Raw genomic sequence first — 27,825 nt, 5'->3', positions numbered from 1 at the left:
CAATGTTGCCAATCACAGACCCTTGAACATTACTTAAGATCACTGCAACTAAAACCAGAATCTAAAAAAAAAAAAAACCTGAAGAAAACAATGAGTAAAGTGAAGTCGCTCAGTCGTGTCCGACTCTTTGCAACCCCATGGACTGTAGCCTACCAGGCTTCTCCGTCCATGGGATTTTCCAGGCAAGAGTACTGGAGTGGGTTGCCATTTCCTTTTCCAGGAGATTTCCCAACCCAAGGGATTTCATTTCTAAAATAAAAGCCAATCCTAATTTATACAATTAACTAACAATTTAAAAATACATATATTTTTCTTACCACAGTGATACTGACAGCATCATCAAACTGATGCATTAAAACACTGATGACTGCAGAAGCCAGAAGCAGCATAATAAGGGGATTTTTAAACTGAAAGTGAAAACAAACAGCAATTCAACAGTTTTGCATGAATGATAGTTGTATACCATCACAACAAAAGCCTTAAAAAAAGAAAACAACTATCAGGGCATTATTATGTAAAACTAAGAATTGACCAATTCTTAGAGTACACATGTATTTTTAGTACTTATTAATTTAATCAATAAGCTGTTCTGAATTTCTACTGGGGCTAGAATAAATGGAAAATGACTTTTAAGCTAAAGATTTATATTAAGCACTGGTTAGAATACCTAACTTATGAATATCAAACACTCTCATCATTCCTGTATTTTAAGTAAATGAGCATAGATTACAATTCTGTGGTTGACCCACCCACCATAGGAACAACCAGATCCCACCCACCAGTGCAGCTAAGAACATACAGTAAGATCCGCGACACAGAAGAAGCTGAAGATTTTCCCAACACTGGTTTCTCTGACATCTAGCTAGCAGAGACAACAGTATCTAAAGAAATAAAAACCACAGCACCAACTCAATCAGGAAGCTCTTAAAACAAACAAGCATCAGAACAACCCCAAGTCCTTCCAGTTGGACACCCCAGTTAAACGTCAGAGCTCCGCTGCTGGAGTGCCTTCCTCTGATGAAACGCTGCCAGTATCTGTCAAAGCTGCAAGGTCACTTTGCAAAGAATCCGTCACAGCGGATAGCCTCAGCCTCTGGATATCATTAACTCTGAAATTAGATGCCACCACTTCCCACTTCCTTTATGGTTCCATTCCCTGGCACAGTGTCTACAACTCTGCTTCACATCAGAATCTTTTGAAGGACTTCCAACAAATGTCCACATTCACACCAGAGCAATCAAATCAGAATCTCTGGGCACAGGACCCAGGCTTTAGCATTTTTAAAGCATTCCCCCAAGTGACTCTAAAGCACAGACGATTGAAAATCACTGCTCTAACAAAATAAAACTACAACTGCAATGTGGTTTAGGGTCGACAAACCACACACAAACTGAGTCAGAATACCTGTGTTTGAATCCAATTCCTTAATTTTTTAAGCTCCAGAGGTGCTTCATCTACTAAAATACTACCTTGTACTAAAAACTGTGTAAGGATTAACCAAGAATGCATATTAAAGCACTGTGTATACTATAAAACCCTCCAACGTTAGCTGCTATTATCACACTTTGAGAGCAAGGTCCACGATCATTTTATTTGCCCCTACAAAAGCTGCGCCGTGGTACTAAGGACACTATCTCATAGGTGGCAGGCTCTAGACAAATGTCTGTAGAACAACAAAGATGCTGTTCTCTGTAGAGGAGTGAAGAGTCTCTCAGTGCTTTATGATTAACAACTGATATTTAATGCTAATTACTGCTTAACAATAATTAATAGCATTACTAATTAATGCTAATTATTACTTAACTATATTACAGGCACTATTTCATTTCATTCTCACATGATGCAAGTACTCCGGCTTTGAAACAGGATCAAGAAAGTAAAACATTAAATAGTATTATCCAGTGATAAATCAAATCACTGTAATTTATAAATCCAGAATAAACTTCCTGAAGTTCTAGATGATGTGGAAATAGGGTAAAGGTTGAGAATACAAAAATACATATAAAACATATTCCATTAAAAACAAGATGGACTACAAAGTTCATCCCTAAAAATTCAGTTTTTCTACTTTAGACAAATTTATTTAACAACATGGTAAATTTTGGTTCATTAACAGGCAAGGCCCCTTAGAAAAGTTAAACATAGATCTTTTTAAAAAAAGAATCTAAAGATTAGAAGGCATTACAAAGTTTCTTTACTAAAAAGAATCTGTTTGACAAACTAACTCTACTAGCTAAAAATTGGCCACAGGAGCTTAGTAGCTTTTCACTAACATGCTTGCTATCAAGATAAGAAAAATCCTACAGCAAATCTTTCTGAAAAGATTAAGATATTAATAAAATATAATAGGTTGGTGCAAAAGTAACTGCAGTTTTGCACTGCTTAACTTTGCCATTTGATATTGGAATACATTCTTAAATAAATGTGGTTATGTTAGACATCATTTTAATGCACATTTCTCACTTTGTTTTTTGCTAATGACTTATTACTTGCTGTTTATTTTAGACTAGGGAAATGATGTTAGACAAAAAGCAAATTTGATCAATTTTCTTGAGTTCAAAATGTAAAGCAGCAGAGACAGCTCACAACATCAATGATGCATTTGACCCAAGAACTGCTAATGAATGTACAGTGCAGTGGTGGATCAAGAAGTTTTGCAAAGGAGACAAGAGCCTTGAAGGTGAGGAGCCCAGTGACTGGTCATCAGAATTGACAATGACCAACTGAATCATTGAAAGTGGATCCTACACAAGAAATTGCCAAAGAACTCAACACTGACCATTCTATGGTCATTCAGAATTTGAAGCAACTTGGAAAGGTGAAAAAACTCCGTAAGTGGGTGCCTCATGAGCTGACGGCAAATCAAAAAATAATCATTTTGAAGTGTTGTCTTCTCTTCTTTATGCAATGAAAACAAACCATTTCTTGATCCAATTGTGATGTGTAACAAAAAGCGGATTTTATATGACAACTGGCAACAATCAGCTCAGTGGATGGACCAAGAAGAAACCACCAGGGAAGCCACAAGAAACTCCAAAGCACTTCCCAAAGCCAAACTCAGACCAAAAAAAGGTCACGGTCACTGTTTGTTGGTCTGCTAAAGGTATGATTCATACAGCTTTCTGAATCCTGGCGAAACCATTACATCTGAGAAGTATGCTCAGCAAATCCATGAGACACACCAAAAACTGCAATGCCTAAAGCCAGCATCTGTCAAAAGAAAGGGCCCAATTTTTCTGTGCAACAAAACCCAACCTCACAGTGAACAATCAACACTTCAAAAGTTGAACAAATTCGGCCTCAATTTTGCCGAGGCCTCAATTTTGAGGCCAAAATTTTGCCTCATCCACCATATTCACCTGACCACTCATCAACTGACCACCACTTCTTCAAGCATCTCAACAAGTTTTTGAAGGACAAATGCTTCCACAACCAGCAAGAAGGAGAAAATGCTTTCCAAGAGTCTGTCAAATCCCAAAGCATAGATTTTTATGTTACAAGAATAAACAAACTTATTTCTCATTTAAAAAATGTGTTGATTGCAGTAGTTCCTATTTTGATTAATAAAGATGTGTTTGAGCCTAGTTATAATGATTTAATATTCATACTCTGAAACCGCAATTACTTTTTCACCAACCTAATAATTAAAAATAGCTATTTTCTATTGATAGCTACTATCTCCAAGATTATTATCTCCATTTTCTAGTTAAGACTCAGAGGATAACAAGGGACACACAAGCTATTAAAGAAAGGTGGAATTTGTAACCAGGCAGTCTGGATTCAAATGACCTTCTGCTAATTTTCTAAACTAGTCATATTACTTTAAAAAATACTAGCATTTCTATAATAAAATATACATGTAAGACACTTGCAAAGGAAACTACTATTAATATTATCACCTCCATGTGATATAAGCCCTTAAAGATTTACACACTAAAAATTATAGAAATTCCAACCTAATAGTAAACTCTAACAAATGAAACAAATTAGGTAAAAAAAAATTATTTCAATATTATTTCCTTTCTCCATAAATAACTTCACAAAAGTAAACAACTGCATTAACAAAAATACATGTAAACCACACAGCATGAGAAAATAAAAATATACCTGAGAAATATACTTCTTCCATAGTGGCTCATCTTCACTGATATCAAACTCATTCCAGCCATGGAAGGCTCTCCTATGACTTACTTCACATTTGTTTAGACCATTCTGAAGATCAGCCTATGAGATTTTATATATAAAAGTTACTGAAAACATTAGCAGAAAACAAAGGAGAAAACACAAACAGTACATACGTATGGTCATATTTATAGGAACTTCTGTGACAGTCAAAATTAATCTATGGGGACAATGCATATCAGTGATTGCCTGGGGCCAGGAGCAATGGAAGGATCAGCTACAAAAAAACACGTGGAATCTTTTTAGAGTGATGAAAATTTTCTACATCTTAATTGTGATGATGGCTACATTTGCCAAAACACAAATTGTATATTTAATGAGTATGTTGTATTCTATATAAATTATACCTCAATAAAAATGTTAATGTAAGCAACTAGATTAATAAACAAAAAATTATCATCTTTATTCTGAAAGAGGAATAACACAAACCAGTGACAATGGACAGAAAGCAAATTCTAAGCACATTTTAACTAGCTTTCTTGGTTGCCACTGTTAGTTTCTCAAAGAGATGATGCATCTTTCTTGTTCTCTGAGCCCATCAAAACTGAGGCTGGTATTACCTTTTGTTCTTAGACTGTACATTTATTCCAAGGAGAAAACCTGTGGTTCCTAAATTACTGAAAATAATGAAGTTAAGTCCTACAAACACCACCTACTTTCTTCAGTCACTACCTCTCATGACTTGTTATTTTAAACTATCATTAAAGAATGGAATTACTTGCATCTCTGAAGTAGTTTCTCGGAACAAAAGCTTTATAATAGAGGTCAATAACAGAGTCTTGTGATACCTAAATATATTTAGAGTAAGTGGCTTTAAAACAGAATATAAATACAACCCAACCCAAAAAAACCTCAAAAAAAGGGGGGGGTATGCAATTCTTTTAATGCCATCATTAAAATATGTGAATTCTGAAGAGAAAAGTTAAAATATTCTTTTCCTCATGTTTCATTAGATTGTGCTTTTGAAAACTAGGAAGAGACTGAATTACATAAGCAAAATTTACTTGCAGTTCTGAACTTACATTTAGCTTTTACAGTAGAAAACATAAAAAAGGATAAAACTCCTAACTCCACTTATGTTAATAATTAAATTGGTTATTTTCCTAATCCAACTAATCCTCACACAGCACTAACAGTTTCCAACAACACTATGGATCCAGAGCCGCACCGTCCTATCAGGGGACCACTAGCCACACTCACCTGCAGAACAGAAAATTCTACTGGACAGCACTTGGCTAAGTGGCTCATTCTACCATACACGCCCTTCCTCCCCACCAAGAACTTACTTGGAGAATGCTTGCAACTTCACTGACTGGTAATTCACTTGCTTTTTTTGATGTCAATACCGGAATCATTGTCTCATTTTCAGCATTAGGAATTTTTTGAAAACGTGCAACCTAGGAAACAAAACCAAAGGAAAAATATTTGCATATACTAAACAATTCCAATGCTGTCCAGAATAAATGAAAATTCAAATGCTCACAGAAACTTTTATCACAGTTAGAAAACAAATATTTTCAAACTAATAAGAGTATCCAGTCCTATTAAGATCATTTTATACTAACATGCTACTCTAAAAAGCACATTTCAGAAAATAAGCTACCAGTGAAAGCTAGAACACAAAATAATATTCATACTGCAAAAAAAGATGCTATTTCTACACCAAATTAATCAGTAAAAAGTAAAACAGATGTCCTGTCTAGCAAATTCCAATCGTTACAGAGTCATAATCCTCTAAACTTATTATGTTTAACATGAGGTACAAGGAACAGCTAAGCTTGTTTCATTTTAACTACTACTGTTGATCAGCTCATTTCTTAACTATCCGGACACCAGGCTACTCTGCCAAAGCACCATCACAGAACGTGATACTTATAGATCCATTCCCAAACTATAGGAAATGGAAAGCAGAGAGACCAGACAAGCAGAGGACACACAGGTAGAGTGAAGGGACAAGCAGAATGAATCTTAGAAATGATGGTAACCATGACACCTACTTGATGTAGCTTCATAAACAAATATCTACAGAAAGTGTTTTAACACAGTTCTAGAAATAAATCCCCAATCCAGACTTCTTTGTAGACAGTTTTGACAAGGTATGTGAAAGAGAGACAAAAGTTACCCACTAAGACTTTAGAAAAGAAAACAATTCAGCTGCCTGCCCCACATCACTGATTTAAACAACAATGAAAAAGAAGTGATCATCTCAATGCCGAGACACAAATCTTTACGCTATAAGGTGAAATATTCTCAATCTTGATAATTAACAAACTTAGCATAACATATTCCCCTAAAAACAATTTTAAGACAACATATAAGGTCAAAGAATAATAATTTAAGTTTCTATTATCATAAAGGATCACTATAGAGGCCTCTATTCACTAAAAAAAAAAAAAAGTTGTACTTACTCCAAAAAATAGTAAATAGCAATAGCAATGTAAATAACCAAGTTCTGGAACAATCATATGCATGTTTTCTAATCCCACCTATTACAAAGGTGATAAATATTTAAGTATTTTAAAGAAAAAAGCATAACAATTTTTCCTTTAATGATAAGATATTAGTGACCAAAAATTCTTAAGAAATTGAAAACAGATTACCTTTCTCAACATGGTTATTTTATCTTGTGAAATAATTAAGAAGGATCAAATATGTTTCCATTGCCTGCAGTGACAATGATATTAAGAAAATCTTTTATTTCTAAGGTTCATATATATCAGCTTCTTCATATGTGGGGATAAATAGTGCCTAAAGTTGTTTGAAGATTACATCCATTTATGGAGCATTCACCCAACTAGTAATAAGCACTGAAATAGCTGTTCTCCCCAAAACTAATATTTATATATACATTTTCAATAACATAATGAGCTCAGTAAAGAAGCAAATCATTAAGGTTAATAAAGCTAGATTTGCAACAGTTCTTCTATTAAATATATCACTACTCATAAAAACACTTTTTAAAAAGTTATCCTTTGGTAGCTGATACATAAATAGGGTCTATGTTGGAATACACTATATAAAATTCCTCAAGAGCATTATATGGGCCCAAAAGAGGTCAAAAGAAGGAAGTGAGACTATTTCATTTAACAAACGATAAGATAACTCTCTAAATATAAGAAAGGAAGAGGGCAACCCAAAACCAAAGGGTGTCTTTACAGAAGACCAACATCAGGACTTAGAAGAACTTGAAGAGTGCTCGACGCTAGGGGTGGTGGCAGGGCTGGATGGCCATTCACCATAAGAACTGGTTTCCGCAACATAGGGGGGACACAGCACAGAAAATTCTTGGTGAAAGGCAGTGATGCTAACTGTATTTATTCTCCCTAGGCTCCATGTCAAAAGTATGAGATCATTAAGTTTTAATCCTATTATATTTTTAAGCAAATGTTACTGACACTGACCAACTTCGATGGGTTTTAGTTATATAGATCACAGTAATATTTTATCAAACCAAGATCCTCTATGACCCACGTCCTAGAGCAATGGAAATAAAAAAAAGTAAACAAGTCGAACCTGATTAAACTTAAAAGCTTTTGCACAGCAAAGGAAACTATAAGCAAGGTGAAAAGACAACCCTCAGCATGGAAGAGAATAGCAAATGAAACAACTGACAAAGGATTAATCTCCAAAATATAAAAGCAGTTCATACAACTCAATACCAGGAAAACAAACAGCCCAATGAAAAAGTGGGAAAAAGAACTAAACAGACATTTCTCCAAAGACGACATACAGATGACTAACAAACACATGAAAACATACTCAACATCGCTCATTATTAGAGAAACACAAATCAAAACTACAATGAGATATCATCTCACACCAGTCAGAACGGCCATCATCAAAAAGTCTACAAACAATAAATGCTGGAGAGAGTGTGGAGAAAAGGGAATGCTCTTGCACTGTTGGTGGGAATGTAAATTGATACAGCCACTATGGAAGATGGTATGCAGACTCCTTAAAAACCTAGGAATAAAACCAACATATAGCAATCCCACTCCTGGGCATACACACCGAGGAAACCAGATCTGAAAGGGACACATGTACCCCAATGTTCATTGCAGCACTGTTTATAATAGCCAGGACATGGAAGCAACCTAGATGCCCATCGGCAGATGAATGGGTAAGAAAGCTGTGGTACATATACACAATGGAATATTACTCAGCCATTAAAAAGAATACATTTGAATCAGTTCTAATGAGATGGATAAAACTGGAGCCCGTTATACAGAGTGAAGTAAGCCAGAAAGAGAAACACCAATACAGTATACTAACGCATATATATGGAATTTTAAAAGATGGTAATGGTAACCCTATATGCAAGACAGAAAAAGAGACACAGATGTATAGAACAGACTTTTGGACTCTGTGGGAGAAGGCGAGGGTGGAATGATCTGAGAGAACAGCATTGAAACATGTATATTATCAAGTGTGAAACAGATCGCCAGTCCAGGTTGGATGCATGAGACAAGTGCTCGGGGCTGGTGCACTGGGAAGACCCAGAGGGATGGGATGGGGAGGGAGGTGGGAGGGGGGTTCAGAATGGGGAACACATGTAAATCCATGGCTGATTCATGTCAATGTATGGCAAAAACCACTACAATATTGCAAAGTAATTAGCCTCCAACTAATAAAAATAAATGGAAAAAAAAACAACAACAACATATGACCCAGCAATCCCACTCCTAGGCATATACCCTGAGGAAATCAAAATTGAAAAAGACACACGTATCCCACTGTTCAGTGCAGCATTATTTACAATAGCTAGAACATGGAAGCAACCTAGATGTCCATCGACAGATGAATGGATAGAGAAGTTGTGGTACATATGCACAATGGAATATTATTCAGCCATGAAAAGGAATGCATCTGAGTCAGTTCTGATGGGGTGAATGAACCTAGAACCTATTATACAGAGTGAAGTGAGTCAGAAAAATAAAGATAAATACCGTATCCTAACGCATATATATGGAATCTAGAAAAATGGTACTGAGGAATTTATTTGCGGGGCAGCAGTGGAGACACAGACATGGAGAACAGACTTGTGGACATGGGGAGATGGGAGGAGAGGGTGAGATGTATGGAAAGAGTAACATGGAAACTTACACTGCACATGTAAAACAGACAGCAGATGGGAATTTGCTGTATGGCTTAGCAAACTCAAACAGGGGCTCTGTGTCAACTGAGAGGGGTGGGACGGGGAGGGAGATGGGAGGGAGGTTCAAAAGGGAGGGGATATATGTACACCTATGGCGGATTCATGTTGAGGCTTGACAGAAAACAACAAAATTCTGTAAAGCAATTATCCTTCAATTAAAAAAAAAAGAATATTTTCCTTTGTTCATTGCTCTTTCAACAAACACCTGTATTTATTAAGAATCTGACTCTGTACTCAGCCCTTAGAACTTAACAAAGAGCAAAATGAGGGGGAGGACAGTTGGAGGGAGACAGACATTAACAAGAATAGCACAAAGGAAGAAAAACTGAAATAGTCACTAAGGCTGAGCCAAAGCCGAAACAACACCCAGCTGTGGATGTGTCTGATGGTGAAAGTAAAGTCTGATGCTGTAAAAAAAAAAAAAAAAAAAACAATACTGCATAGGAACATAGAATGTTAGGTCCACGAGTCAAGGTAAATCAGAAGCGGTCAAACAGGAGATAGCAAGAGTGAACATCAACATTTTAGAATTGCTGAACTAAACTGGATGGGAAAGGGTGAATTTAATTCAGATAATCATTGTATCTACTACTGTGGGCAAGAATCCCTTAGAACAAATGGAATAGCCCTCACAGTCAACAAGAGTCCAAAATGCAGTACTTGGGTGCAATCTCAAAAATCACAGAATGATCTTGGTTCATTTCCAAGGCAGAACATTCACTATCACAATAATCCAAGTTTATGCTCCAGCCACTAACACCAAAGAAGCTGAAACTGAATTGTTCTATGAAGACCTACAAGACCTTCCAGAACTAACATCAAAAAAAAAAAAAAATGTCCTTTTCATCATAGGGGACTGGAATGCAAAAGTAGGAAGTCAAGAGATACCTGGCAAGAGTAACAGGCAAGTTTGGCCATAGAGTGCAAAATGAACAGGCAAAGGTTAACAGAGTTTTGCCAAGAAAGCACACTGGCCATAGCAAATGCCCTCTTCCAACGACATGAGGCAACTCATGGACATCACCAGATGGTTAACACCGAAAAAAGATTGATTATATTCTTTGGAGACAAAGATGGAGAAGCTCTACACAGTCAGCAAAAACAAGACCGGGAGCTGACTGTGGCTCAGTCTTATGACTGAGTCTCATGACTTATTGCAAAATTCAGACTTGGAATTGAAGAAAGTAGGGAAAACCACTAGGCCATTTAGGTATGACCTAGATCAAATCCCCTATGATTATACAGTGGAAGTGACAAATAAATTCAAGGGATTATATCTGATAGAATGCCTGAAGAACTATGGACTGAGGTTCATAACATTGTACAGGAAGTGGTAACCAAAACCATTCCCAAGAAAAAGAAATGCAAGAATGCAAAAGTTGTCTGATGAGGCCTTACAAATAGTTGAGAAAAGAGAAGCAAAAGGCAAAGAAGAAAACAAAGGAGAAAGGGAAAGATACACCCATCTGAATGCAGAGTTCCAAAGAATAGAAAAGAGAGGTAAGAAAGCCTTCTTAAGTGAACAATGCAAAGGAATAGAGGAAAACAACAGAATGGGAAAGACTAAAGATCTCGTCAAGAAAATTGGAGATACCAAGGGAACATTTCATGCACAGCTGGACACAAGAAAGGACAGAAACGCAAGTACCTAACAAAAGCAGAAGAGATTAAGAAGAGGTATGAATACAAAGAAGAACTGCACAAAAAAGGTCTGAATGACCTGGAAAACCACAATGCTGTGATCACTCACCTAGAGCCAGATATCCTGCAGTGTGAAGTGAAGTGGGCCTTAGGAAGCACAACTACAAACAAAGCTAGTGGACGTGATGAAATTCCAGCTGAGCTGTTTCAAATCCTAAAAGATGATGCTATGAAAGTGCTGCACTCAACATGCCAGGAAATTTGGAAAACTCAGCAGTGACCACAGCCCTGGAAAAGGTCATTTTTCATTCCAATCCCAAAGAAGGGTAATGCCAAAGAATCTTCAGACTACTTACTGTACAATTGTACTCATTTCACATGCTAGCAAGGATCAAAATCCTTCAAACTAGGCTTCAACAGTACGTGAACCGTGAACTTCCAAATGTTCAAGCTGGATTTAGAAAAGGCAGAGGAACAAGAGATCAAATTGCCAACATGCACTGAAGCACAGAAAAAGCAGAATAATTCCTGAAAAACACCTACTTCTGCTTCACTGACTACACTAAAGCCTTTGACATTGTGGATCACAACAAACTGTGGAAAATTCTTCAAGAGACAGAAATACAGACAACCTTACTTGCCCCCCGAGAAACCTGTATGCAAGGTTAAGAAGCAACAGTTAGAATCAGACATGGAACAAGATTGGTTCAAAATTGGGCAAGGAGTACGTCAAAGCTGCATCCTGTCACCCCATTTATTTAACTTTTATGCAGAGTACATGAGAAATGCCAGGCTGTATAAATCACAAGCTGAAATCAAAAATGCCGGGACAAGTATCAATAACCTCAGATATGCAGATGACACCACTCTTAAGGCAGGAAGTGAAGAGGAACTAAAGAACCTCTTGATGAAGATGAAAGAAGAGAGTGAAAAAAAGCAGGCTTAAAACTCAACATTCAAAAAACTAAGATAATGGCAACCGGTCCTATCACTTCATGGCAAATAGATGAGGAAAAAATGGAAACAGTGACAGTTTATTTTCTTTAGCTCCAAAATCAATGTAGACGGTGACTGTAGCCATAAAATTAAAAGATGCTTGCTCCTTGGAAGAAAAGCTATGACAAACCTAAACGGTGTATTAAAAAGCAGAGACATCAGTTTGCCTACACATGTCCATATAGTTAAAGCTATGGTTTTTCCAGTAGTCATGTATGGATTTGAGAGTTGGACCTATAAGGACGGCTGAGGGCCAAAGAATTGATGCTTTCAAACTGTGATGCTGAACAAGACTCTTCAGAGTCCCTTGGACAGCAAGGAGATCAAACCAGTCAATCCTAAGGGAAATCAACTCTGCATATTCACTGGAAGGACTGATGCTGAAGCTGAAGCTCCAATACTTTGGCCACCTGATGGGAAGAGCTTACTCATTGGAAAAGACCCTAAGGCAGGGCAAGACTGAAGGCAGCAGAAAGAGGAAACAGAGGATAAGATGGTTGGCTGGCACCACCAACTCAGAGGACATAATTTTGAACAAACTCCAGTAGATAGTGAAGGACAGGGAAGCCTGCATATTGCAGTGCATGGGGTCACAAACAGTCGGACACAACTGACTGACCAAAAAACAACAAGAAAGAAGGCTTCCCTGGTGGCTCGCATGGTAATGAGTCTCCCTGCAATGCAGGGAGTTCAATCCCTGGGTCAGGAAGATCCCCAGAGAAGGGAATGGCTACTCACGCCAATATTCTTGCCTGGAGAATCCACAGACGGAGTAGCCTGGCGGGCTCTGTAGTCCATGGGGTCACAAAGAGTGAGACACGGCTGAGTGATTAACACACACACATAGCTAAGGGCACTTACAATCAGAGACATAAGGAACTACAACCAAGGCAGGTGAGGTCTGATGAGGAAGTGATGCTCATGGACCTGAGAGGCAAGAAGCTGCCTGAGGCAGGGGATGGTAAGAACAGAGAGAACTAAGCACGTGAGGAAGGGGGAGCACTGCGAGAGTGAAGCACTAAAGGCGGCCCGCATTCATGCACTCACTCAATTCAGATCCTTGACACATAATCAATGCTTATTATCCTCGGTACTAGCAACACAAAAGTGACTGAAGAGGTAAGAACTCTGGCCTCGTGGAGCTACATACGGATAGGGAGCAAAAGACCATGAATGATATGTTACACAATAAATGTTCTAGCGAACAAGAAAAGAAGGATAAGCAGGGGAGTTTTTTCACTTTACATGAGGGGAGGTGGGACACGGTAGGGCAAGAGCCTTCCAGTAAGGTGATGTTTGAGCAGAGACCTGAAAGAAGCAAGGGAACTACCTACTGGACATCTAGGTAGAAATGTTCAGGAAGAAGGTAACTATACATGCATCCAGGAGAGGTCCAGGCTGAAACAAGCATGTACTGTCACAAGAATACAAACGGCATTAAATCTGAGAATAAACATGCACGTGATCACAAAGAAAGCAGTCTGCAGGCTGATCCGAGGGAATCCTCCCAAAAGACAGAAATGAAGTAAGAGGAGAACCAAAAGAGAAGTATTCAAAGGAGAGTGTAAAGGACTTGGCCAAATGTTACTGAAAAGATAAGAACTGAGAATGAACGACAGGACTTGGTGACAAGAAGACAGAGAGATGAGTTTCAATGCAGAGAATAATAGAGCCCAAAAATCAGACAGGAGTGGGCTCAGAGGAAATAGCAGAGAGAAGTTAAAGACAGCAAGTGTAAACAATTCTTTCCCACTTCGATGCAAAAGAGGAGCAGGGAAATGGGATTATAGATAGAATGAAATGGAGGATCAAGAGTTGTTTTTTTTTTAAGTCAGAAGAAGTAACATCAAGTTTGTATGTTGATTACAATGATAACTGATAACAAAGAAGAGAGAGAGGACAGCTGATAAACTGATGTTCTGAACTAAACAACATATCTGGCCAATATGGAGTAGGGCTAGCCTTGGATAAGGGGGTAGACACGGTTCATTCAGTTACAAGTAGGAAGACAGAGTAACACAGGTAAGATGCAGGCACAGTGGCAGCTATGGTGGGCAGAATATATTAAAATACTCCTCTGAGAAGTATCTAGATTGAAGAAATCAAGACAACACATTGGGTTGGACAAAAAGTTCCTTCGGTTTTAAAATAAAAATAAAAGACACATTTTCACCAAGAACTTTATTGTACATGTATTTACCATTTTGTTCTACAACCTTCTGCCATTTTCCAGGCAACTGCATAATTCCATCTTCCCAAAACTTTTTATCTTTTGAGAAAATGGACTGAAATTTCTTCCATTAAGAGAATTTTGTAAAGACTGAAATAAACAGAAATCTGAAGGTGCAACATCTGGTGAATACCATGGATGAATCAGAACCTCCCAGCCAAGATTTAACACTTTTCCCTGGTCATCAAAGAAACATGCTGTTTTGCACTATCCTGACAGAAGGTTATGCATTTTCTGTTCACTAAGTTCAGACATGTTTCATTCAGAGCTGTTTTCAGTTGGTCTAATTGGAAACAGTACTTGTTGGAATGAATCGTTTGGTTTTCCAGAAGGAGTTCATAATAGAGGACTCCCTTCCAATCCCATCACATACAACATCACCTTCTTTGGATGAAGACTGGCCTTTCGTGTGGTTGGTCGTGGTTCATTTCATTTGCCCCATGGTCTCTTTTGTTCCACATTATTGCACAATATTCACTTTTCCTAACCCATCACAATTTGTTGTAAAAATAAAACATTTTCATTACAGTAGAGAACTGCGTAAGGAAACAGTCAGGAAGACTTTGTCCATCTCTGTGGAAACCAAACATGAAAGCAATTAACAAACTAACAAGTTGGACTTCCGATTCAAGATGGCAGAGTAGAAGGACATGAGCTCATCCCCTCCTGCAAGAGCACCAGAAGTCCAACTAGCCACTGGACAAGTATCAACAGGAGGATACTGGAACCCACCAAAAAAAGATACTCCACATCAAGGACAAAGAAGAAGCCGCAGTGAGACGGTGGGAGGAGTACAATCACAATAAAATCAAATATCATACCTGCTGGATGGGTGACCCAAAGACTAGAGAACAATAATACCAAAGAAGTTCTCATACTGTTGTGAAGGTTCTGAACCCCATGTCAGGATTCCAAGTCTGCAGATCTGACAAAGGGACTGGCAATTCCCAGGGAATCTGGTCTTGAGTCAGCAGGATTTGATTACAGGACTACCTGGGAACTGGGGGAAAAGAGACTCCAGTCTTGGAAGGAAAAACAAAATTGTGCATGCACCAAGACCCAGAGGAGAGGAGCAGTGACCCCACAGGAGACCGAACCAAACTACCTGCTAGTGCTGGACGGCCTCCTGTGGAAGCGTGGGTCAGGAGGGGCTCACCCCAGAGACGGGGGGCACCGGAAGGTCCCCCTTGGCGTAAAACGTCTCGGGAGTTCACCATTAAGCCTACCATAGTGACAACTCTACACATGGACATCACCAGATGGTCAGCACTGAAATCAGATTGATACTTCCTGCAGCCGAAGATGGAGAATCTCTATACAGTCACCAAAAACAAGACTGGGAGCTGACTGTGGCTCAGATCATGAACTCCTTATTGCCAAATTCAGACTTAAATTGAAGAAAGTGGGGAAAACCACTAGACCATTCAGGTATGACCTAAATCAAATCCCCTATGATTATACAGTGGAAGCAACAAATAGATTCAAGGGATCAGATTTGACAGACAGAGTTCCTGAAGACCTATGGATGGAGGTTCGTGGTATTGTACAGGAGGCAGTGATCAAGACCAGCCCCATGAAAAAGAAATACAAAAAGGCAAAATAGCTGTCTGAGGAGGCCTTACAAATAGCTGAGAAAAGAAGAGAAGCTAAAGACAAAGGAGAAAAGGAAAGATATACCCATCTGAAGTCAGAGTTCAAGAGTTCAAAAGACTTGCAAGGAGAGGTAAGAAAGCCTTCTTCAGGGATCAGTGCAAACAAAGAGAGGAAACAATAGAACGGGAAAGACTAGAGATTTCTTCAAGAAAACTAGAGATACCAAGGAAACATTTCATGCAAAGATAGGCACAATAAAGGAAAGAAACGTATGGACCTAACAGAAGAGGATATTAAGAAAAGGTGGCAAGAATACACAGAAGAACTATACAAAAAGATCTTAATGACCAGATAACCACAATGGTGTGATCACTCACCTAGAGCCAGACATCCTGGAGTGCAAAGTCAAGTGGGCCTTAGGAAGCATCACTATGAACAAAGCTAGTGGAGGTGGTGGAATTCCAGCTGAGCTATTTCAAATGCTAAAGGATGATGTTGTGAAAGTGCTGCACTCAATGTGTCAGCAAATTTGGAAAACTCAGCAGTGGCCACAGGATTGGAAAAGGTCTGTTTTCATTCCAATCCCAAAGAAGGGTAATGCCAAAGAATGTTCAAACTACAGCAAAATTGCACTCATTTCACATGCTAGCAAAGTAATGCTCAAAATTCTCCAAGTGAAGCTTCAACAGCACATGAACCAAGAAATCCCAGATGTTCAAGCTGGATTTAGAAAAGGCAGAAAAACCAAAGGTCAAATTGCCAACATCCGCTGGATCATAGAAAAAGCAAGAGAGTTCCAGAAAACCATCTACTTCTCCTTACTGACTAGGCCAAAGCCTTTGACTGTGTCGATTACAACAAACTGTGGAAAATTCTTCAAGAGATGGGAACACCCCATCTGGCTTGTCTGGCTCTAGGTGAGTGATCACACCATCATGATTACCTGAGTCGTGAAGATCTTTCTTGTGCAGTTCTTCTGTGTATTCTTGCCACCTCTTCTTAATATCTTCTGCTTCCGTTAGGTCCATACCATTTCTGTCCTTTATTGAGCCCATCTTTGCATGAAATGTTCCCTTGGTGTACCTAATTTTCTCGAAGAGATCTCTAGTCTTTCCCATTCTGTTGTTTTCCTCTATTTCTTTGCATTGATTGCTGAGGAAGGCTTTCTTTTTTTTTTTTTTTTTTGAGGAAGGCTTTCTTATCTCTTCTTGCTATTCTTTGGAACTCTGCATTCAAATGGGAATATCTTTCCTTTTCTCCTTTGCTTTTCGCGTCTCTTCTCTTCACAGCTATTTGTAAAGCCTCCTCAGACAACCATTTTCATTTTTGCATTTTTTTTTCTTGGGGATGGTCTTGATCCTTGTCTCCTGTACAATGTCATGAACCTCCATCCATAGTTCATCAGGCACTCTGTCTATCAGATCTAGTCCTTTAAATCTATTTCTTACTTCTACTGTATAATCATAAGAGATTTGATTTAGGTCATACCTGAATGGTCTAGTGGTTTTCCCCACTTTCTTCAATTTAATTCTGAATTTGGCAATAAGGAGTTCATGATCTGAGCCACAGTCAGCTTCCAGTCTTGTTTTTGCTGACTGTATAGAGCTTCTCCATCTTTGGCTGCAAAGAATATAATCAATCTGATTTCAGTGCTGACCATCTGGTGATGTCCATTAGTATGGACACCAACATCATTAGTCATGAGGCAAATAAATATCAGAACCACAATGAGGTAACATCACACCCACTAGGATAGCTACACTTAAAAAGACAGACAATAAGAAATGCTGGAGTGAATGCATAAAAACTGGAGCCTTCATACATTGTTGGTGAACTGCTAAAAGGTACAACCACTATGAAATAGTTTGGCAGCTACTACATACTATTATGATGTTATTATGCAAACATTTCAGCTTAAAAACAACTTTTGAGCCACTTAATAATGCTTCAGTTTTGACAATTATAAAATGCAAATAAGTTCACAAAAGTCTAGCCAAATGTAACCATTTTAACCATCCAAAAGTAAACCATTTTAAGAGAGAATGTGTCTTTCACATGAGTTAAGCCATGAAGAATGGATGGCAGAGAATGGCTAAGACATGCCAAGGAAGTACTCCCAATAAGAGATGAACACTACTAAAGGTCACAGCAATGGTAATTTAATTTGTATGTAACAACTTCCAGATGTACAAGCTGGATTTAGAAAAGGCAGAGGAATCAGAGATCAAATTCCCAACATTCACTGGATCATTGAAAAAGCTAGAGAATTACAGAAAAACATCTACTTCAGCTTCACTGACTACGCTAAAGCCTTTGGTTGTGTTGAACACAACAAACTGTGCAAAATGCTTAAACAGATGGGAATACCAGACCACCTTATCCACCTCCCGAGAAGCCTCTATGCAGGTCAAGATGCAACAGTTAGAACCAGATATGGGACAACGGACTGGTTCAAAATTGGGAAAGGAGTATGTCAAGGTTGTGTACTGCCACCCTGTTTATTTAACTTCTCTGCACAGCACATCATGCAAAATGCCAAGCTGGATGAACCAGAAGCTGGAATCAAGATGGCCAGGAAAAACATCAACAACTTCAGATATGCAGATAATACCACTCTAATGGCAGAAAGCAAAGAGAAACTAAAGAGCTTCTTGATGAAGATTAAAGAGGAGAGTGAAGAAGCTGGCTTGAAACTCAACATTCAAAAAACTAATATCATAGCATCTGGTCCCATCATTTCATGGCAAACAGATGGGGGAAAAGTGGTAACAGAGACAGATTTCCTCTTCTTGGGCTCCCAAATCACTGTGGACAGTGACTGTAGCCATGAAATTAAGACACTTGCTTCTTGGAAGAAAAGCTATGACAAACCTAGACAGCTTAAAAACCAGAGACGTCACTTTGCTGACAAATGTCCGTATAGTCAAAGCTATGGTTTTTTCAGTAGCCATGTATGGATGTGAGAACTAGACCATGAAGAAGGCTGAGCGCCAAAGAATTAATACTTTCAAACTGTGATGCTGGTCAAGACTCTTGAGAGTCCCCTGGAGAGCAAGGAGATGAAACCAGTCAGTTTTAAAAGAAATCCAGCGTCAGAAGTACTATTAGAAAAAAGAAAACACTGACATTTTGCTTTAACAGATAATTACATAGCAACAAAACAGTGTTATCCTAAGACATACTATGCCTCTAAAATGATAACTGATCAGAAGGAAAGTTTATGTAATCATCCACAAATTAAGTCTACAATAGAGGACAAGGCAAGTCCATGTATTTCACCTTTGAAAGTGTTGAGAGTAAGGTTTCCAATTGCCAGGAGCTGTATTTTATTGTCAAATGTAGCAGCCATCAAGCAGGCAACATCAGTCCGTCCCTGATAAAGCTCTCCAAGGACTGCCGGCATGGGGCAGAGCTGAAGCTGGCAAATACCTCCAGGAAAACAAGTCTCATTAATAAGTGAAGTGTTTATCAAGAATACAGGTTCTATGAAGTCTTCTTGGCAAAAAAATTAAACCTGCACCTGACCAGTGGTAACAGTCTAGAATCTAGATTCCCAACCCCAACTCTATGTTAAAATCACCTGGGGCGCTTTTGAAAACTCCTGCAGCCAGTAACTCAAGACCAATTAAATTAGAATCCAGAAGAATGATGGGTTCCAGAAAGGGAGAGTACTAGGGATCGTTCTTTTTTAAAAATCTCCTGAAGTGATAACGTATAGTCAGTGCTCTTAATCCACTCATCAATTTACAAGAAATACAGGAGACAAAGAAACACATTAAATTACCTCAAAAAAATGTACTCAGCAAATTCCAGGTTGTGGGGAATGCAACAGAAAAAAACATTCTGATTTTGTAAATTACAAGAAAAAGAAAAGAGGGAACATTTTTAGACTGAGAGATATTTAAGAGTTATATCAACCAGTCACAGTGTGTGGGTCTTAGTTCCATCTTGATTCCAATAAATAAACTTAGGGAAAACAAAAAAACATCAATCCAAGATCACAGTTGCATTTAACTATTGTATCTCTTTAGTCTCCTTAAATCTGGAACAGTTCCTCACTCTTTTTGTCTCTCATGACCTTGACACTTTGCAAAAGTATAAGCAGGGAGTACTATATAGGGATATTCTACAAATTATAACTTCAGTTTGTTTGATTTTTCTAATTGGATATAAGTGATGCATTTTTGGGGAAAGGGAAACACCAGAGATGTAATGTTGTATCTGCCTCAAAACATCACATCAAGAAGCATATGATGTTTGTGAGAAATGGAGTATTTCTTGCTGTATCAGTAAACAAAGGATGTCACAGTCATCAGTGATTGCACCACCAGCCAAAGTGAGCTGGTGAGCCCTGAGGGAACTCCGAATATGAAAACACAGTATACCAGCCCCAGAAAGTTGAGGTGCGAATCAGAGGAACGATTTCAGTGAGTTCATACTCTTGCATCTTCCCCTACAAAGAAAAGCACTAAATTCCTCGAGATATCTGCCTTTTTTCAATTAATAATCATCTTTGGACATTCAGACTACCTGCTGTTTGCTGCAAAACTCCTATATATCCTGGTTTCTTCCCTCCTTACCTTCTCAGAGCAGTTCTCTCAGGGTTACCTGACAAACTGTCTCCCAGGCTTGAAGTTCTAAAACGTCTCACCAAATAAAATGTAAGGCTCAACTTTTAGGTTGTGAATAAATTTGTCTCCCCAGAATTCTTATGTTGAAACCTGTTACCAGGGGGCCGCACCAAAGAGACTGGAACCGAACAAGTTCCAGTCTCAAGATCTGTGAGAAAATGAATTTCTCTTAAGCTACCTAGTCTGTGGTGTGTTTGTGTATGCTCAGTAGCTCAGTAATACCAACTATTTGCAACTCCACAGACTGTAGCCCACCAGGCTCCTCTGTCCATGGAATTTTCCAGGCAAGAATACTGGAGTAGGCTGCCATTTCCTGTTGCAGGGGATCTTCCCGACCCAGGGATCAACTAGCATCTCCTGCACTGGCAGACAGATTCTTTACCACTGCTCCACTTGGCAAGCCCAGTCTGTGGTATACTTGAGTACTTCTAACTTTCTTGGCTTCCCTGGTGGCTCAGTCAGTAAAGTATCTGCCTGCAATGCAGGAGACCTGAGTTTATCCCTAGTTTGGGAAGATACCCTGAAAGAGGGGGAGGACAACCCACTCCAGTATTCTTGTCTAGAGAATCCCCATGGACAGAGAAGCCTGGCAGGCTGCAGTCCATGGGGCTGCAAAGAGTCAGACATGATGAGTGACTAAGCACAACTTTCTGGCAACCAAAACATGTTTCAAGCTTATCTTTCTATCTCCCCTGCCCCTACGTTAGAATCAACCATTTCTCCATGGAACCTTAGTTCCTTTCATTGACAAGTATTATCTGGAAGTATCATGGCTTTAAGGCCTTATCAACAGACTGAGTTAAGGAATATATACATATATGCACAAACTCATGTCTGTATCTACTTTTATGTTTATCTGAAAATATGTTAAAAACCATGAGTTCATACTGAAACTGCCAATGCCGATCTAACTCTACGTAAGTTCATTTCTACCTTTTCCCTTTCCATATCTGGAACACTTTTCTCTTACCGTGCAACACCTGACTCTCATAATCACCCTTATACATATTTATTTGCTCTAATCCAGAATACACAGAGTAGTTTGGGGAGTTCTGACCATTACCACTGTAAAAAACAAAAATCTACTAAGTCAAGTACAGTATTTGTGTGCAACTTTTTTTGTCTTTAGTCTCAGGTTTGTTCAGAGTTCTTTGTCAACAGCCTTACAGAGTCGAAACCCTGTATTCCCAAACTAGTTAGACTAGTTCTTCCCATGGCCATCCTTCAGGGAGTTATGTTATTCATTTGAAATATAGTTAGGTTCATCTGCTTCTGTGTTTATTATTCCATTTAGAATTTGGAGGTTATTTTCTCCCCTTCTCTCCCCTATCCTTGTAAATCTTGTTTATTTGAGAATATGAAACATTAATTTAGTTATAACAGTAAAAACTAGTCAAAAGAGATAAACACAGACAAGTGTCAGGCTGTCTCCATCCTTTCAGTCTCTCTACCCCCCTCCCCCCGTTTATGTAACCAACCTCCTTTCCAGTGGGTCTTTCCTATGTTTCCTTCTGTTCAAATGAGCATTATGTTTGTATTTTACTTCCTCTTCTTTTGCTTATAGTAACATAACCTATAGAAGAAAAGTTGATGATACCACTCTAATGACAGAAAGCAAAGAGGAACTAAAGAGCCTCTTGATGAGGGTGAAGGAGGAGAGTGAAAGAGCCAGCTTAAAACTAAATATTAAAAAAACTAAGATCACGGCATCCGGCCTTATTACTTCTGGCAAACTGAAGGGGAAAAGGTGGAAGTAGTGACAGATTTCCTCTTCTTGGACTCTAAAATCACTGTGGATGGTGACTGCAGCCATGAAATCAGAAGACATTTGCTTCTTGGCAGAAAAACTATGACAAACCTAGACAGTGTGCTGAAAAGCAAAGACATTACTATGCCGACAAAGGTACATATAGTCAAGGCTTTGGTCTTCCCAGTAGTCATATACGGTTGTGAAAGCTAGACTGTATAGAGGGCAGAGCACAGAAGAAATGATGCCTTTGAACTGTGGTGCTGGAGAAGACTCCTGAGAGTCCCTTGGATAGCACGGAGATCAAACCAGTCAATCTTAAGGTAAATCAACCCTGACTATTCGTTGGAAGGACGGATCCTGAAGTTGAAGCTCCAGTATTTTGGTCATCTGACGCAAATAGCTGACTCACTGGAAAAGTCCCTGATGCTGGGAAAGATAGAAGGCAGAAGGTTCTAGAAGATGGCGCCAGAGGATGAGATGGCTGGATAGCATCACCGATGCAATGAACATGAACTTGCCCAACTTCAGGAGATGGTGAGGGACAGCGAGGCCTGATGTGCTACAGTCCATGGGGTTACAGAGTCGGACACAACTGGGCGGACTGAACATCAACAACTTATAGATATTCTCTTTGTCACTTAACAATATATCCTGGAGATCAGTTCATCAGAGTCCAGTTCAGATATCTTCCTCATTCTTTTTACAGCTGCACACGCACACACACACACTTATAGACACACACACTTATAGACACACACACACACTTATAGACACACACACATCATATATATATATATACCATAGTTAATTCAACTACTCTATGTAGGAGATTGCAAACAATGACCCATAAATAACCCTGTATATGGATTTTCATATCATTGGAGTTGTACCTTCAAGAAAAATTCCTACAACTGAAACTGCTAGGTCAAAAGGCAAATGCACAAGAAGGGCTTTGCCAGATTATCAATGAGTGGTACCAGTCTGCCTTGTCAGCAATGTATGTGTCAGTTTCCTCATACTCTCATCAACTGGATGGACTTGCACACTTTAACTTTTGTCTAACCAAGAGCTTAAAAAATGGCATATGGAGCCATTTTCATACATTTTGGGGGGATTATCCTTACTGTATTTTGATCACTTTTCTATCAGGTTACTGCAGTCTATTCTTTCAATTTTTAAGAGTTTTTTATATATTAAAGATCTCACCCCTTTATCTTGATATATTGCAGATATTTTCTTCTAGTCTACCAACTGTCCTGACTATATGTTTTTGTCTATATGTTTTTGCAAAAAAAATTTTCATTTTCATGTAACAAAATTTCTCAATCCTGTCTCTTATTGTCTCTGTATTTTAAGAGCTAAAATTATCAATTCCATTAACTAGGTGATACTCAATAACTAGGGTATATATAATGACTAAACATTACACAAGGTAGAACCTAGAAAGTAACTACCAAACTTAATAATGCAGAATCTCTAAAGAAAAAAAAAAACAGTATGTCTTATTTGTAACTACAAAATTTAATGATCAATCTCACATAATTCTATAACTTTTAGCTCAAAACAGATCAACTACCTAAATATAAGCACTAAAAGTCATAAAATTCTCAGAGAAAAAAGGATGAATCTCCATGACCTTGGATTCTTGACTCTTGATACCAAACGTACAATCTATAAAAGGAGTAAAACTAGATAAACTGGACTTCACCAAACTTTAAATCTTTTGTGCATCAAAAGATATTATCAAAAGAGAAGATATATTATTCTCTTATCAATGAAAAGAGAATCTATAGATGTCATTACAGATTTATCAGGGTTTAATATCCAGAATATATAAAGAACTTCTGAAACTAAACAAAAATACAAAAACCCAATTAGAATATGGTCAAAGGACCTGAATAGACATTCCTCCATTTGTATATGTACAAATGGCCAATAAGCACATAAAAAGATCTTCAACATCATTAGTCATAAAGGAATGCCAATCAAAACCATAATGACATCCTTCTTCATATATACTAGGGCAGCAAGAATTTTTTTCTTAAAAAAGAAAAATGATAAAAGATTTACTCTGCTGGTAAAAGATACAGAGAAACTGAAACTCTTGTTTATTGCTGGTGGGACTGTAAAATAATGCAGCTACTGTGGATAACAGTTTTATAGTTCCTCAAAAAGCTAAATATAGAATAATCATATGACCCAGCAATTCAACTCTCAGGTATATACCCAATATAATTAAAACAGACACTCAAATATTTGTAGGCCAATGTCTAATGCAATATTATTCACAACAGCCAAAAGGTGGAAACAACTCAAGAATCCATCCACAGATAAAGATAAACAAAATGTGGTATAAACATATAATGGATTCTTCTTCAGCCACAAAATGAAATGAAATTCTGATACATATAGAACAGAGATAAAGCCTGAAAATATGCTAACTGAAATAAGCCAGGAACAAAAGTACAAGTACTGTATGAGTCCACTTAGGTGAAACAGAACAGGCAAACTCACAGAGGAAGAAGGTAGATCAGGGATAATCACGGGTAGAAATAAAGAGGAAATGGGTAGATTTATTATTTAATAGATATACAGTTTCCATTTAAGGGAAAAGTTTTGGAAATACACAGTGGTAATGGTTGTAAAATGCTGTGAATGTAATTAATGCCACTGTATTGTAGACTTAAAAATGGTTAAAACAGCCAATTTTATACTAAATATATTTCAATTTTTAAAATGCTTCATACATAAAAATATTTCAATATTACCATCCCTTCCAATCTCAAGTACTAGGTTATGACATTTACAAACTAACCAAGTGAATCTAGTTTATTACTCTGAAACACACTGCCACGAATGTTTCAAATCAGGATTACCATTATACAAGCAACAGAGAAGGATGGTTTGGTCAACTCCCTGAAGCTGAAACCTGCAATACAGACTTCCCACACCATGATCACTGTACCAAGAGCCAAAAGGTAACAGTTTGTTCCTCATATATTCCTAGTCCTGAGTGAAAATGCAAAGGTGAAGGTTCTTCTTCAAAATGAAAGCACAATCTGAAACAGTTTCTATCAAAGTCCTATATTTCCTTCCCTAATCCTATTCCTTACAATTAAGTGTTTTACTGATAATTTAAATTTATGTTCTCAATCCGTTTTTGCCCCACATATTACAACTTTCGCCCTTTCCTGAGGAAAACATTTTCATTGTCATGCTTATCTACTAATTCATGCTTATGTGTGTGTGTTAGCCACTCAGTCGTGTCCAACTCTTTGCAGCCCCACGACTATAGGCTGCCAGGCTCCTCGGTCCGTGGGATTTCCCGGTCAAGATTACTGGAATAGGTTGCCATTCCCTTCTCCAGGAGATCTTCTAGACCCAGGCTTATTCTTTACCACCTGAGCCACCAGGGAAGCCAAGGTCAGACAGAAACAGCAGACCCGAGGGTCAAGAAGGTTTCACAGCAGGGCATCCAGCTCCAACTTGCAAGGGCGGGCTAGGAATGCCAAATAGTTTCTTAAAATAAAAAATGTAAAAACAGTAAAGAATATGACAGCTACCTACCTACCTTTCTATATATCTAGTTCATTATACATTCAATAATGTTTTGCATGATGGCATTCTTCTTTGGGGCCATTTAGTCAATGTTTAACTTTGGTATTAGTGCTGGCAGCCCTCTGGAATTCCCCTGACCCACCAGACAGAATTCTTCTTGGTTCCTCCCTCCTTTCTTTGGCAAATATTTCTTATCCTATAGTTACACACAGGGGTAAAGAACACGATCACTGACCCTTTTCAAGTTTATATTAGCCATATTACCTTCAACTTGAAAAAACTCCAATATACATACTTCTTTGAACAAAAGTCCTTCTTAAAGTGCTTTATAAGGTATATGTGTAGCCTTTTTTCTGCAACAGTGCCATTTAAAAAAAAATAATTTTCTCTTGCCAAATTTCATCCATCTGATCCCAAGTTACAGCACTTTTTTTTTACATATTCAAGCAAAATAAAACAGATTCACTTTAATTTTCAGCACACAGAACTCTTTAAGCAAGATACAGAAATACACTCTGGCATTCATTCCCAACTGTTGTCTGTTGAACACAGTTGTAAACCATCTGTAATCCAACCGAGACTAAAGTATTACATAAAATGAACAATCCAAAAAAGCTCACATTTTTATATTGTGTCTTTAAAAAAAAAATCTTTCCAAGTGAGTTAGGTTTACTTTTTGTAAAATCCACTGCTCAATACTTTGTTTCTGCTAACTAATGACCTCAGCTGCTTTCTACCAACACAATTAGGGGGAATGAATTCATAATCAGTATATACTAACAAAAGCCATGTTTCAAAAAAACCAATCCCTAATATCAATGAAAAGAGCAAGCAAGAAAATACCACTTTTGTACACAGACAATCAAATCAAAACATAGAGAGAACCAGGGGATTAAGTTACACCAAAAGCTAAGATATCCTAGATTCAGTCTCCCACTTCATTAGCCAGACACTTGAATTCTGCACTGGTATCAGCTACTTCTTTTCCAAGCCAAAAGAAAATGGTACTGAAGTAACACACAATGGTTTTGAAAAGCAAAGGAAAATAATAATAATACAAGTCTAAGCTCTGACTAACTCTATTAAACAATCACATTCTAAGCCCAACCCCCAAGGAAATCATAGTTCCTACCTCACTTTAAACACTCACAATCCATAAGTATCTCTAAAAGAAATGTTACCCAATAGGACTCTAAGAATACTATTAGCTATTCTTAAGTATGTCACTGCTTGAGACACAAGTAAGTTTTCTTTACCTGTCCTAATAATGCCGCCCCATGCAGGAATGGTGTATCCTCTATTACTGATTAATTTAGTGACAATTTTTTATTACACAAAACTGCAGAGTATTTAGACGGTTCTTACGTTTATAATGACTAGGCTTCTTTCAAGTATGAAGTAAATCAAATCCCTAATGATTATAAAGTGGAAGTAGGAAATAGATTCAAGGATTAGATCTGACAGAGTGCCTGAAGAACTATGGACAGAGGTTCCTACATCCCCAAGAAAAAGAAATGCAAAAAAACAAAATGGTTTATGTCGGAGAGTGTTTTGCCTATGTTCTCCTCTAGGAGTTTTATAGTTTCTGGTCTTACATTTAGATCTTTAATCCATTTTGAGTTCATTTTTGTGTATGGTGTTAGAAAGTGTTCTAGTTTCATTCTTTTACAAGTGGTTGATCAGTTTTCCCAGCACCACTTGTTAAAGAAGTTGTCTTTTTTCCATCGTATATCCTTGCCTCCTTTGTCGAAGATAAGGTGTCCACAGGTTCATGGATTCACCTCTGGGCTTTCTATTCTGTTCCATTGATCTATATTTCTGTCTTTGTGCCAGTACCATACTGTCTTGATGACTGTGGCTTTGTAGTAGAGTCTGAAGTCAGGCAGGTTGATTCCTCCAGTTCCATTCTTCTTTCTCAAGATTACTTTGGCTATTTGAGGTTTTTTGTATTTCCATACAAATTGTGAAATTCTTGGTCTAGTTCTGCGAAAAATACCGTTGGTAGCTTGATAGGGATTGCATTGAATCTATAGATTGCTTTGGGTAGAATAGCCATTTTGACAATATTGATTCTTTCAATCCATGAAC

General features: G+C 38.0%; 1 protein-coding gene across 3 annotated transcripts in view; it reads right to left on the bottom strand.

Moving 5' to 3' along the window:
* The window catches only part of ATP2C1 (ATPase secretory pathway Ca2+ transporting 1), a 150,624-nt gene that overhangs the window by 65,624 nt on the left and 57,175 nt on the right, over nt 1-27,825 (bottom strand). For all 3 annotated transcript variants that reach the window (XM_043874519.1, XM_043874521.1, XM_043874520.1), the window contains 3 exons: nt 5,470-5,580; nt 4,109-4,225; nt 318-407 (listed from right to left, as the gene is read on the bottom strand). In XM_043874519.1, the coding sequence (XP_043730454.1) occupies nt 318-407; nt 4,109-4,225; nt 5,470-5,580 (318 nt within the window). The remainder of the gene's footprint in view (nt 1-317; nt 408-4,108; nt 4,226-5,469; nt 5,581-27,825) is intronic.

The sequence above is a fragment of the Cervus elaphus genome, chromosome 19, assembly GCF_910594005.1.
Source record: "Cervus elaphus chromosome 19, mCerEla1.1, whole genome shotgun sequence".
NCBI classification, from domain to species: Eukaryota; Metazoa; Chordata; class Mammalia; order Artiodactyla; family Cervidae; genus Cervus; species Cervus elaphus.
Note: the sequence above shows the minus strand (reverse complement) of the source record. Positions and strands in the feature narration are given on the sequence as shown.